This window comes from Arvicola amphibius, chromosome 17, assembly GCF_903992535.2.
Source record: "Arvicola amphibius chromosome 17, mArvAmp1.2, whole genome shotgun sequence".
In the NCBI taxonomy this organism is placed as follows: Eukaryota; Metazoa; Chordata; class Mammalia; order Rodentia; family Cricetidae; genus Arvicola; species Arvicola amphibius.
The window spans coordinates 9,155,314-9,168,569 of record NC_052063.2 but is presented as its reverse complement, the minus strand read 5'-3'; the positions used below and the strand labels follow the sequence as shown (position 1 = coordinate 9,168,569).

The window sequence follows — 13,256 nt, the reverse complement described above, 5'->3', positions numbered from 1 at the left end:
CCTGTGAGTGCTAAGTGTTAAGGGCTCCGAGCTAGCTGAGAATGGGAGGGGTGGGTTGGAGCACCCCTACTTCTAGAACATGCTTTCTAAAGGAAGCCAGGATGAGGGCTGGGGAGATGGCTCAGGGGCCAAGACCATTTGCTGCTCTTCCGGAGAACCCAGGATTTCCAGGTTTCTGGCATACAGCTGGGGGCTCCCGATCATCTATGACTTCAGTCCCCAGGGGATCTGACACCCTCTTCTGGTCTCTGCGGACACTAGGCTCTCATGCGGTGCCCATGCCTACATGCAGGCAAAAATATTCCTGCACATCAAATAAAAATAAGTCTTCAAGACGAAACAAGAAATGATCAAGCCGGGCACAGTAGTGTACACGCTTACCCAGTGTGCAAGGAGTAGAAGCAGACAGAGTATCAAGACAGTCTAGTGAACGCTGTGAGTTCCAGGCCAGCCTGCGCTGCATAATGAGACCCTATTTCGGGGGGGGGACGGGGGCGGGCAGGAAGCCAGGTTGGCATTCCCCTCCCATCTACGTTTGTACCACTCTGGCCCTGGGAAATCCCCAAACTCTCCTTGCCATCTGGCCTCACTCTACTGGTTTTGAACCTTCCTACCTCTGGGCCTCATCATGGGCCCCGCCCACCTGGCCTGCCTGCTCCAGGCCACGTCCCCAACTCCATTCTGACCATTCCTCAGCACGCTGTGTTTAGACTGTCTTCCCCGTCCTGTTCCCCTTACTCTCTCTGCGTCTCCTTCACTGGGCCCCTGCCTGTTTTGTCTTGACATTGCCACCATCTCCGCAGTGTCTGCTGTGGTGGCTTCCTGTCACTGGAGAAGTGGGAGTGAGGTGGAGCAGGCACCCGCCATAGCCTAGGAGGAAATCTGTCACTGTGAAATGTCAGCACAGAAGAAAGCACCTCGCCCTGCCTGCTGCACCTCTGATGAGTGGCAATTCTAAATGGAGAGTATCTTAGTTAGCTTTCTATTCCTGGGGGAAAGTACTATGACCAAAAAACAACTTGAGGAGAAAAGGGCTTATTTCTGTCAGGAAGGGAAGTCAGGGCAGGGACCTGGAGGCAGGAGCTGATGCAGAGCCCATGGAGGAACACTGCCTACTGGCTTGCCTCCTGTGACTGGCTCACCTTGCTGTCTTGCACTACTCCTGACTACCTGCCCAAGGGGGCACCGCCCACAGGAGGCTGGGCCCTCCCATGTCAATCATTAATCAGGAAAAATGCCCCACAGATTTTCTACAGGCAACTGGATGGTTTTCACAGTTGAGGTTCCTTTTTCCACACGACCCTAGTTTGTGTCAAATAGATACAAAGCAAGCCAGGACAGTGCTGGAGGCTGAGCCCTAGGCTCTGTCTCCAGTATGGAATGTCAAAAATCTGGCAAAGCCGGGATGAGAGTATTTCTGTCCACCTGTGGACTTAATGTCCCCATGCCAACTGCTATCATTAGAGTTGTCAACTCAAAATGGAGAACCGTTGTAGTTAGTCCCCAGTCCAGCCTGGGGAGGGTTTATGCTGGCAGAGTAATCTTAGGGTTCAGTTTAATTGAGGACAAACACCCTTACAGGAATGTTCCAAAGGAGCCAGGATGGAGGTAGGACTGAACCTAGCAAGCAGCATCTGCAAAGAGAGCAGGGGAGAAAGACGCCCTCAGCATCCAGCTCCCCAGGAGGGGTTTCCTGCCCTGCCAGACCAACAAGAAGAGGGGTTCTCAGGGTGCTGTGGTGGCTCAGGCAGTGAGTGGCAAGAGCCCTTGCAGTGTTAAGTTGCTGCGTCTGGCAAGCTGATTCACACAGCAGTTTACTAACGCCAGAAAAATAAAGAAATCTTAGCCCAAACCACAAGAAAACCTCCCAGCCGGGAGCTGGTGGAGCCGGCCAACTCTGAGCCAGAGTCAGGGTGTGTTATTCTTAGAAGTTTGCGATGGTGTGTGTGTGTGTGTGTGTGTGCGTGCGTGCGTGCGTGCGTGTGTGTGTGTGTGTGTGTGTGTGTGTGTGTGCGCACGCATGCGTGGATGTGTTCCAAATGTACCAGTTAGACAAAGGGAGTCCCGGCTCTGCCTAGCCTGGTGCCAGACCAGCATCCAGTGCAGAAGACATGTATGCTGGACACTCCACAGAGTCAGCAGCTCTGCTGAGCACAGGTAATTTAAGAAGCACCCCAAGGCTGCTGTAACAGATACCCCCAGACTTGGTAGTTGGAAGCAATGGAACTTTGTTGTCCTCTTCCCCCAAAGGAAACCAAAAGTCCAAAGCGAGATATCAGCTGGGCCCTTGGATGGTTTCAGGGAAGACCCTCCCTCTTCCAGCATGGTGGTCCCCAGCCGTCCTTGGTGTCACACAGCTGGAAGCTCCATTCTCTGCGTCCGTCCTCACACGTGTGTCCTTCCTGTGTGCCCCTCCCTGTCCTCTTCTTATAGGACAGTAGTCATTGTGCTTCCTGCTTACCCCGAGTCTCAACACCCTTGGCCAGTCTCACCAGCAGAGGCCTTGTTTCCAAATAAGGTCACGTTCTAAGGCTCTGAGTAGGCCTGAGTTCTAGGGGGAATACCATTTACCCACCATGCCGTGGGAGTAGAGGAGGCCGCCTAGTTAGAAGCAGCTCAGGTTGAGGGGGTCAAGGAGTCTTTTAATAAGTGCTTCTTGGGGGTAAGTGTGAGAAGACCTTTACCTAAAAAACAAATCTATAGCTCATTCTAATATAGCTCAACAGCTGCTTAGGGCCCTGGCAGTGCACAGGCCCCAGGCTGAGACGAGTCAGGACCTGCACTGCCCACCTCGCTACCACCCCGAGGCTTACAGAACTCACTCTGGTTCCGTTTCATGGAGCCTGGGCATTTCCAGGGGAAGGTGTCTCGGGGTTTTGTGGGCCGGTTTACTGGTTAAGGACAGGGGACAACGAGTGTGGCTCCTGTAGGCGTTGTGTTCTCACTCCGGAGAGGGGACACTTCAGGAGAGCCAGTCGGCTTGCCGTCTGTACGCGAGCCGGATGGTGTCCTTATGTGGGGTGCTGGCTGGGAAGCCGGTAACTTGGCGACACGCCACCCCTGCTGCTGGGCTGTGGGAACTCAGAGCAAAGCTTTGGGGCTCTCATCTGTGAAATGGGCGTGTGAGCGTGTGAGGCTCCTTCTCAGGCTTTTTAGAGTGAGGTGCCTGCCAGCTAAGGAATTCTGGTTGGCCCGCAGCAGATTAACAGAACACTGTGTCCTAATGGCCACTGTCGGCCAAGCAGAATTTAGCTGTGTGCAGACATGTTTATAGTCATGTTTCAAGGACTCTGCGAGCAAGGTCCTGACACATAGAGCCTCTAAAAGCAAACCCATGAGCTCCCCCCCACACCGTTTTAAAGATGACAAAGTGAGGTCTATGGAAGTTGAATGATGATCCCAGGCGATATTAAGTAGAGAGGCTGGGATTTGAACCCAGGTCTGGCTAGGCTACTGTTATTTCAGGTAATGTTTGCTTCGTTAGTGTTGACCCTAACTATGCAAACTGCTGGTCATGAAGCCACACCAAGCCGTTAGTTTCCTGTTACTGTCCTTAGGTCGATTGCTGATGGCTGGTCAAAGATGGCTTTACTGGGTCCCAGTACCTCATGCCAGGGTACCTTATGAAAAAGTACCTTGATGCCCCAGGGATGGGCAGTTCTGTTTGTGGTTATGAGAGTGAGCCCCCTTACAGGGAGGCAGAAGGAGCCTTTCTTCAGCAAGGACCTTGCTTCTGTACCGAGGAGCCCATTTCTAGGCCCCTGCCTGCAAACCCCACTGCTGCTTTGGAATACAGAGGCACCCCGTTAGTAGCAGCTACTAACTGGAAGTGGGCGTGGTCGCTGAGCAGAAATGTCTCAGGCCTAGCTAGCTGTGACTACGGCCCGGTTTAGACTTCAGGGACAGTTACAAGCCACGTGACTCGGGCTCCATGTCAATTTGACAGGCAACACATGCCAAATACATATCATGTAAAAAAAATGCAGGCGGAAAAATATTATAATCACTGTTACTTTATAGTATCCACTTTTAAAGATTAATTTCTTTCTCCTGTAAGCACACACGCATATTTATGTGCATACACGCGCATATACATATTTATATTATTTCACTGAAATGGTGGAACATCCCATGGGTACCTGTCATTTTTCACTTAAGTACTATGTAAAGACATAAGGAGGTGACAGCACTGTGGCTTTCTGAAATAGTGAGTGACAGGATCCACTCGATGGCTGCCCCAATGTTTAATTCTCCTCTCTGTGGTAGAAAACTGGATCAAACCGCCCTTTCCACACACCAGCAGTGACTCTCGACTTCTTCACCTCTAAGGCAGCCGGGGCGAGCGCACCTTGTAAGGTGTCTGTGTTCATGGCAGGCGATGGCCTGCGTGTGCACTTTACCCCTTCTTCCCCACAGCACATTCCACACTAAGCATCTACTGTGGGAATGTGTCCCCAGAGATCCATCGTCCTGAGTCTGCTGGCACTCAAGCTCCTGGTTCCCGATGCCAGGGACCTCAGTGAGAGACCCCCAGGGTCAGCAGCCTCTAGTGACCTCCCGTTGGAGCCACGGCCACTGTCAGGAAGCCAGGCTGTGCCTCTTTTTCTGGCAACACATTTCCTGCTTCAAAGAGGCATTGAGAGCAGTTGGAATCTTCTCGGTGTCTGGTTCTTGTCTGCACCTCCTCCTAGGGCCTGGCGTGCGGCGTCTCTGCCATCGGCTGTGATCCCTGTTTGTGTGAATCCCAAGATTCATCAGTTCAGCAGTGGTTTCCTGATGGCCACGACACTCCGCCCGATTCCCCCAGAACTAATTGGATCGTGTGAGGTTTTCTTCATGGTGAATGTCAAACGGTGACTGCGTTCAGCATGATATACCACACACCTCTTTCTTTCTGCATCCAACTAAATAAAACACCACCATGTTCTCCTGCTTGGTTGAGGTGTGTAAACCAGATGCAGTCGGCCTGCTGAGTCGTGGGCCATGGAACCCAGAGCTGTGGATGGAGCGTGTAGAATATGCACAGCCTACTAGGAGGTTCGATTTGACTATTAACCTGTCATCCGGGCTAAGAGCAGGTAGCGTTAATAGATTAATATTGGCTAAAGGGGAGTGGGAAATAAGGATGCTAATGCTAATGCTGATAAATATTTTGGGCTTTTATTGGGTATTTAGATGAATGGGCCCGTCCCATTCTACAGTTGAGGATGTCAGATCATGTGACTGGAAAGAGACTGGGTGGCATTTAAACTGAATCCAAGCAGCAGCCTTGAAGTAGTATCAAGTAGATATTTATGGGAAAGGTCCTCCTGCTTTGTCCCCTTTCCCGGCTGTGTTCCCAGCACGAGGCTGAGAGAAGTCCCAGCTGGCGTAGGAAGTTTCTGTACAACTTTCCCTCCTGCCCGTGTGAGCTGCTGACATTTCTCAGGGCTGAATACAGGGCAGGGAGGTGGCAAGGTCGGAGGGCAAGAGGCTGCAATCCCAGGGAACCCTCAGAGGATGCAGCGTAAGCTAAGGGAGCTGGGCCAGGAAGAATGATGAAAACCCATTGAGAAAACGGGTTGGATAACAAGTCTGAACACATGGAAGCCTGACCCATTACTTTAGATCAAGATTGAGGTGCCAGACCTGCAAAGCATGTTCCACACAGACGGGGTGCACACAGACAGACGGGGTGAGCCTCCTGAGTCAAAACGATGAAACAGAAGTGTATGGAGCTCTCAAAGAAGCTGTGACATTGTAGGGGGTTGCGTGTGGTGACAGCATCTATGTAGATCTTAGCTTAAAAAAATGCCATGGAGGCGGGCTGGGCGTGGTGGCACATGCCTTCAGTTCCAACAGTCACGGGGCAGAAACAGGCTGGTCTCTCTTGAGTTCCAGGCCAGTGTGGTCTACCTAGCGAGTTCTAGATCAGCCAGAGCCACATGGTAAGACTGGGGATTGTGGAAGAGGGGGTGGAAAGGCTGTAAGAGCCGGAAGTTGGAAAAGATTGCTGCAAAAGTGTCTTCAGGACATGGCTGGTGCCCTCAAGAGCTCACTGCAGCTGACCTTCTCATGAAAGGGAAAAGGATCACGGGGCCCTACCCCTCCCTGAGGGACGGTTGAGTTGCCACTGGCTTGGGAAAAGGGTGTCACTTTTCTCAATACTGTAGCTGCTGGTATGTTGCTCATGCCCTAATAAACTCACACCCTATTTCATGAAGACAACTGTGTTAGACTCAGTAGATCACACACATACACACACACACACACACGATGAGAGAGTGGGAGAAGGGTTTCAGCAGGGAGAGGAGGGGAGATGACAGGGTAACAGGGAACGAGTCATCATATACATGCGTGAAACTGTGAGGCAAATCACACGTAGACATCTGTGTGTATAAGACATGTATGAAATAACCAGTGGCCTCTGGCTTCATGCGAGGGTCCTTGTTCTCTATAGTCAAATTCATATACTATACAAACGCTTAATGAGCTTATTTGAACATTATCCTAATGTAACTAGGAAGATAATTCCATCCCAGAAGTATCTCTGTGTATACACAAATAGTAGATAATATGTATGTATATACACATATACCATGTTCTTGCAGGTGAGCCTGTGGTCTGTCAGGGTTTCCAGGCCGTGCTGGGGATATGGAGGTCAGCTTGTTGGGGGAGGAAGTGAGCTGGCACTCTGTGCCTTTACCTGTCAAAATGCCCACACTTCAGGTTCCTACCCTGTGGAAACGACAGCATGATGTGGCAGTGGGGACATCTCCCAGCCCAGACGTCATTTTCCGGGTATCGCTGTTGCTGTTGTGTGTCAGCTGCAGGGGATTCCTGCTTCCCTTTCTCTGAAGTTGGCCTTGGCCTTGGCCTTGCTGCCTGAGACTCACCAGACAGGGCCTGGCCGTGAGTCACATTCCACATTTCATGGGAGATTATTCGGTGGCTTATTCCCCCGCACAGAAAGGAGGCAGATGTACGCAACTGTGTCTTTGAAACCACAGAAAGTCCCTTGGCTCAACTGGATACACACCGGCATTTGTCGGGTCGCCAGGCAACGGGGGTAACAATGCTAAGTGAGTCTGGTATGGAAGGGGTGAGAAGCAGGCGTCTTCAGAATATCTTCATCGCTTACCATAAGAGCCCTACCCAAGGGTTGATCTGCTTTGGCTGACGTAAATCACCTTCTATTCTGGCCAAGAGCTCAGGAGCCAGATGTTTCCAAGTATGAGTGTCTGATGGCGTGTAATTTATAGTTCGTGAACCTCAGTTTCCTCATCTGTCCTGTGGGGTAATGCTCCCATAGAAGACTAGCTTCGAGGTCTTAGGCAGTGCCCCGCAAATGCATGCTCGGCAAACCCTAGCTGCTATCGTTACTTCCGCTGTTTTCCCAGCCGACTTGGTAGGAAGTGTTCTTTGGCAACAGTGGTGAGGTCTGCAAATATCCAAGGTCCCTCTGATTCCAGGGATCTGCCCTGGAAGAAAAGGAAGAGCTGTTGTTGCCTCAGCTGCCTTCCCAGCCCCGCTGCTACCTGCTTGCGTTTCCTTGCTAGTTTCTGTCAGAGATGTTGAGCCCCTGACGGACTGGGACGCATCTCTGATGCATGGACCCTGCCCTTCTTTCCCCATCCTTGCCTGGCTTCATTCTCAGCCTTCCCTGAGAACCTAGACAACAAAGAAGACCCTAAGAGATAAACTTTTTAAAAGGTTTTTATTTATGTCTGTGTGATTATATGCTGCATGTGCCGGTGTCCGATGAGGTCAGAAGAGGGCATTGGATCCCCTGGAGTTGGAGTTACAGGCGGCTGTGAGCTGTCCAATGTGGGTGCTAACAGCCTAACTCAGGTCCTTCCAAAAGAGCCACCTGTGCCTTCAGCCATTGAGTAATCTCTCGAGACCCCCCCCCCAAAAAAGTCATTTTCATCCCATCATAGCCCTTAATTATTTGTAGACTTACTCATGAACATAGTAATGATCCCTCTGGTCCAATAATTAAAATATTTACATTTTTTAAAAGTTAGTTTGTGAGATCCATCAGTTGAAGTAAGAGTTCCTTGGTGTCCCTTCTGTGTAATTATTTAGGCTCAATAAATTTGCTCAATTTAGAATATGCAAAGTGGCTGAGAAGAAAAGAGTTTTCTCCCAAAGAAGAAGGTATTAGGTGCTATAAATAAAATAAAATGTAATACATATAACACACACACCAGCAGTATTAGCGGAGGAAGCTTCACACTGCACACTCCTTTATGATGGGAATGACCTGGGTCAGGCAGACCCAGGACTTCCCTGTTTCATCTTTTCCTAGGGGGAGCTGTTTCTCCTGGCATGGTCTCCATACCGGCCTGGCGCTGTTCTCAATAGAGATGCCCCCACCCCCAAGCACCCCCAAGCAGCTGGCAGAAATTTTTTGTTCCCCCATTCCTTTGAAGATTTGCCATCATAGGGTGTGGAAGTGGAGTCAGCTAGAGTCGTGGGATTTTGGGGGTGGGGGCGATGAGTTGTAGGCTAGAGCCCCAGCACACCGGCCATGGGACTGTTCAACTTTGACACTCATCTGACCTGTCCCTGGCAAGGGCACACTGTGTGCTGTGTGGGCAAGGTCTCCCTCTGGGGCTCATGTGTTAGGGATTTCCTGCACAGGGACCTTGCATGCCTCCTGTAAAAACCTACCCACAGGGAATTTCTCCTTGAACATCTCGGTGACTGGCAAATGGGCCCTTTTCTCCTGTTGTCGAAAGGGCGAAAAAAAATGGAACAAGGTACAAGGTAGCAGGCCAAAAGCTAACGTGCTCATACCTAGGCCAAGCCATGACCACCCAAGGAGGGTCAGAACGCATGGAGATGCCTCCATCGGGGGATATTGTGCTCGCTTAGCCCCTGGGTGAAAACGTGGACAGGCCCTGGCTTTAGCTCCAGTAGAGCTTGTCAGTCTGGGGCTGTGGCTCCATCCCCATGCTTGCTTGTCTTGGCAGGGGAAGGGTGCTACCTTCCTCCCTCCATGTGGGCTGCTGTGGGATTTAGACACGAGATGGCTGGACTGGTGACACACTCATCAATGAAGTGCGTCTTCCTCAGATGGTTTATTTTGCAAGGTTTAGGAGGAAGGGTTTCTAAGGAAACCTTCAGGGTCCTTTCCCCATAGAATCGTGCTGGCTTTCTGAGCCAGAGGGAAGCCATCCTTTTCTCCCTGGAGTACCTAGGACTTAAGAGTCAACCACAGGGCAAGACCTGCGGCAGTGTTTGCCAGACCGCCACGGAACTGGGTAGGCTCTGCGGGGACTGCTCTCCCGGCTCCACTAGCCTCCCATATAAAATCCGCTTTCTCACGGGCTGAGAAAACTTTTGCCTTGACAGTGATTTTCATCTTTCATTTACATCCTAATGTTAGAGGAATGGGGCCCCTAACTGAAGAGCCAGACGCAGACACTGGCAACTAAGAACACGAAATGAATGCCATAAATATCCAAGCAGGCAATTTGTTCCCCCTCGAGCGGCTTTCTTGCCAGAAACGGCTGCCCAACTGGAGAAAATGTTGGGTTGCTGGGTAGCGCTAATGTACATTTCTCCAATGCTCTGCAGCAGAATCCTTCCCTGCTATGATTTCATTGTGCTCTCTTGGTTCCCAGCCGCAGGTAAGGCAGTGCTGTCCTGGGGTGAAGGGAGCACACCCTTGCTGTATGAGTCACTGTAGCTCTAGAAGTTTATTTTCCAGTTCTCAGAACCTTTGGTTTTCGCATGTGTCTGTGGCGTGCGCGCATGCCTGGGCATACATGGTATGTGGGTGCGTGCACATTCAAGTGTGTGTAGACCCAAAGTTGACCTCAGATGTCTTCTTTTTGGTTATTCCCCCACCCTACCTAGTGAGGCAGGAAGTCTTGGCTGAACGTGGAGCTAGCCAGCTTGTGCTAGAAAGCCTCTGTATCCCAAAGTGCTGGCTGGCCACCGCACCTGGCCAGCTTTTTCGTGGGACCTGAAATCCAGCCCTCGTGCTGGCTGCTTATTCACCGGGGCCGTCTCCCCTCCCCCAGCTCTCTTTCCCGACTGTAAAACAAGAATGGCAAAACCTGCTTGTAGGATTACTGTGCCAGTTCTGTGAGCTAAGGTGTGAGTCATCTCAGCCACACGGTATGTGCTAGCTCAGTGGTAGCTCTCGCTATCGCAATATGATCGCAATATGATCTGTATTGTTTATACGGAGGAGAACGTTGCCAAAGACGGGAGAGCATATCATTCCCGGGCAGCGGGACCAGGGCGCAAAAGTGTGAGCCTTCGGGCTCTGACGTCATTCCTCTGAGCCACCCTGTGGACGTCGGGGATATTTTGGCCCTTCTGCCCTCCTTTCATCAATTCCAGGGCACCCTCCTTCCTGGTCTCTGGCTCACCCGTTTCAAATGTCCGCTTTTGTATTCGCAGAACATTATCAAGAAGGTGATCGGGCAGAAGTTTGTGTACAAGTTCGTCTCTTTCCCGGACATCCTCAAAATGGATCCCCATGCGGTGGAGATCAGCCGGGAGAGCCTCCTGCTGCAGGACAGCGACTGTAAGGTGTCCCCTGAAGGCCGAGAGGTCCACAAGCAGGGCTTGTCTGCCCTGAAAAGCACGAGCCGCAACGAGTACCTCCACTCGGGCCTGTATTCGTCCTTCACCATCAACTCCCTGCAGAACCCTCCTGAGGCCTTCAAGGCTATCAAGACAGAGAAACTGGAGGAGCCGTGTGATGACAGCCCCCCTGTGGAAGAAGTCAGGACTGTGATCAGGTTTGTGACCAATAAAACCGACAAGCACATCACCAGACCCGTGGTGTCCCTGCCTTCCACATCCGAGGCCGCGGCAGCATCCGCTTTCCTGGCCTCATCTGTCTCAGCCAAGATCTCCTCTTTAATGTTGCCAAATGCGGCCAGCGTGTCGTCTGCGTCACCCTCCTCATCTCGGTCCCCATCCCTGTCCCCCAACTCGCCCCTCCCTTCTGAACACAGAAGCCTCTTCCTCGAGGCGGCCTGCCATGACTCGGATTCTCTGGAACCCTTAAATCTGTCATCGGGCTCCAAAACCAAGTCTCCATCTCTTCCCCCAAAAGGCAAAAAACCCAAAGGCTTGGAAATCTCTGCACCTCAACTGTTGCTCTCGGGCACCGACATCGGCTCCATCGCCCTCAACAGCCCAGCCCTCCCCTCAGGATCCCTCACTCCAGCCTTCTTCACCGCACAGGTAAACACCATTCCTGTGGTCCTAGTGGGAAGAAGGAAGACTGATCCCCCATAATCCTCAAGAATTGTCCCTTGGCCAGTGTCCCAAAGGCACTGAGTATACTGAGAGGCACCCACAAGAAAAGGCTTGGTATCCAGGCAACAGAGGGACATTGGTTCCTTGTGACCCAGAGTAACCTCAGATGGCTCATGCCCGTAGGCTGTGAGGGTGGGGAGATCTCTGGGGACATTTGCGCTTTTGGGGGCTTTTAGGGCCTTAGGGAGTTTTGATGATGTAATTTTCGGGAGGCACTCAGAAGTGTCCTGAAGAGAAAAGTCTGTGTTCACAGATAGCAGTGTGGAGCCGCGTGTGTCATGCTCACCTTTAACAAGAAACACAAGGGGCATGCACAGCAGGAAAGTCCCCACTAAAAGCAGGGGTGCTGAGGGAAACTCAGGTCCCACCATGCGGAGAAGAGAGCAAACTCAGAGTTTACAAGTCTAAGCTGCTCTGAGCCCCTGGAGAAGGTGGCCTTTTTTTTTTTTCTTCCCCTGTAAAAGTGTCATAGTGGTGTCTGGTTCAGCTGTAGGACAGACAGAAAAGAAGCAGTCCCAGGCCAAATCAGATGCATGTTAGTGGCAGAGGTTAGCAGCATTGGCTTAGATCCTGCGTCTGCCTCCCCAGCTTCCTAGACATGGGACAGGGCAGCTGCTCTCTGAGTGGTGCCGTATAGTAACGGTACATTAGGATGGTGGCCATGCTACCCTGGCTAGCTAGCTCCAACTAACTGGCAGGCTTTATCGTCCTGGAGCTTTGTGCCTCGGCGTGGGGTCACGCTGTAGGTGGGCCAGAAGTCTGGGCTCTGCCTCTGTCGTTACCATAGCTGTCTTTGTTGGCCCCAGCGGTAGACAGCGAATTCTTTGCGTGTGCCAGACATTCGGCACACACCATGCATTTTGCCACCCAGGTCATAGCAGGCCCCCGGTGTGGGTATTTTTCATTGAGACTGCCTGGCTGAGGTACTGGGGTACAGAGGTGAAATCCCTTGACTCGGTCCCATAGCTGTAAGTAGGAGGTGTGAGGTTGGACCTATTTTGTCTGCATCCAACATCCACCCCGCAGCTAAACACCCTCTGCCATCCCATGGCAGGGGGTGGGGTGGGGTGGGGTGGGGTGTAGAACCAGCTGTTTCCCCCTGACAGCAGACCATGGTTTCTGCAGACCAGATGCCAGCACCTCTCTGCTATTTTGCTTTGCAGGGCTTCCCCTTCCCAGGGGTGACATGGCAGCTTATTTTTGTGAAGTGGCAGTCATAGCCCTCCTTACTGAGGAGAGGCCCCAGGACTCTGTGATAGGTTGGAATGGGCATAAGCATTCCAAAATTAGCATCCCCTAACAAAGCCAGGCTGCCTGGCAACAAGAAACTGCCTCTGAAGTAGCGGCTCAGGCCAGCAATCCTCGGGTCTGAGCCACCAGGTGGACAGTCTGGCTTTAAGACTGCAAAGCTGAGAATGGTTGACAGCCAGGCAGGTCACGTCCAGTTTCAGTGTCTGTGTTCTCCATGACTATCTCGGTGGGGTGGGGTGGGGGATTGCCCAGGCTTCTAGTGTGGCTTTGGTCCTAGCTACTGTGAACGTAGTGGGGTGGACCTCTCAGAGGGGTTTAGGGTCGAGAGCTGGGTGAGGAGCTAAGGGACCTTGAGCTGAGACAAGGGCCCTAGCGTGTGGACAAAGAGATAGAGGACTAGAACCTGGAGAGAATGCTTAGGGAAGCCAGGCTTCTCTGACAGAGGTGCACCTCAGGCATCTGGGAGTCAAGCTGAGAGGTCTCCACTTTCATTGAGTGAGTGCCAAGAAATTAAAGAATGGGCCCAGGCTTTCTGGGAGAGAGACAGACAGAGAGTTTGGACAGAGGAGCCTCAGGACCTAAATGCCACCAGATATTCCTTTATGTTCCTAGAGTGTGGGCCTTGCTCCTCGTGTGTGGCTGGGGGCAGCCAACAGAGTGAGTGAAGGGCAGTAAAACTCAGTCACACCTGCCTCCTCTCCTCCATTGGTGGTTTATCTGGGACCAGAGGGGACCCT

General features: G+C 51.8%; 1 protein-coding gene across 2 annotated transcripts in view; it reads left to right on the top strand.

Moving 5' to 3' along the window:
- Elk3 (ETS transcription factor ELK3) overlaps positions 1 to 13,256 on the top strand; it is a 62,551-nt gene that overhangs the window by 35,745 nt on the left and 13,550 nt on the right. Inside the window, exons 3-4 of one of the 2 annotated variants that reach the window (XR_005283689.2) lie at positions 10,399 to 10,742; positions 11,063 to 11,193. Coding sequence is in view for 1 of the 2 variants with exons in the window: in XM_038315063.2 (XP_038170991.1) it covers positions 10,399 to 11,193 (795 nt within the window). In the remaining variant the exon portion in view is untranslated. Of the gene's footprint in view, positions 1 to 10,398; positions 11,194 to 13,256 lie in introns of both variants that reach the window. The other variant, XM_038315063.2, reaches the window with a different exon arrangement.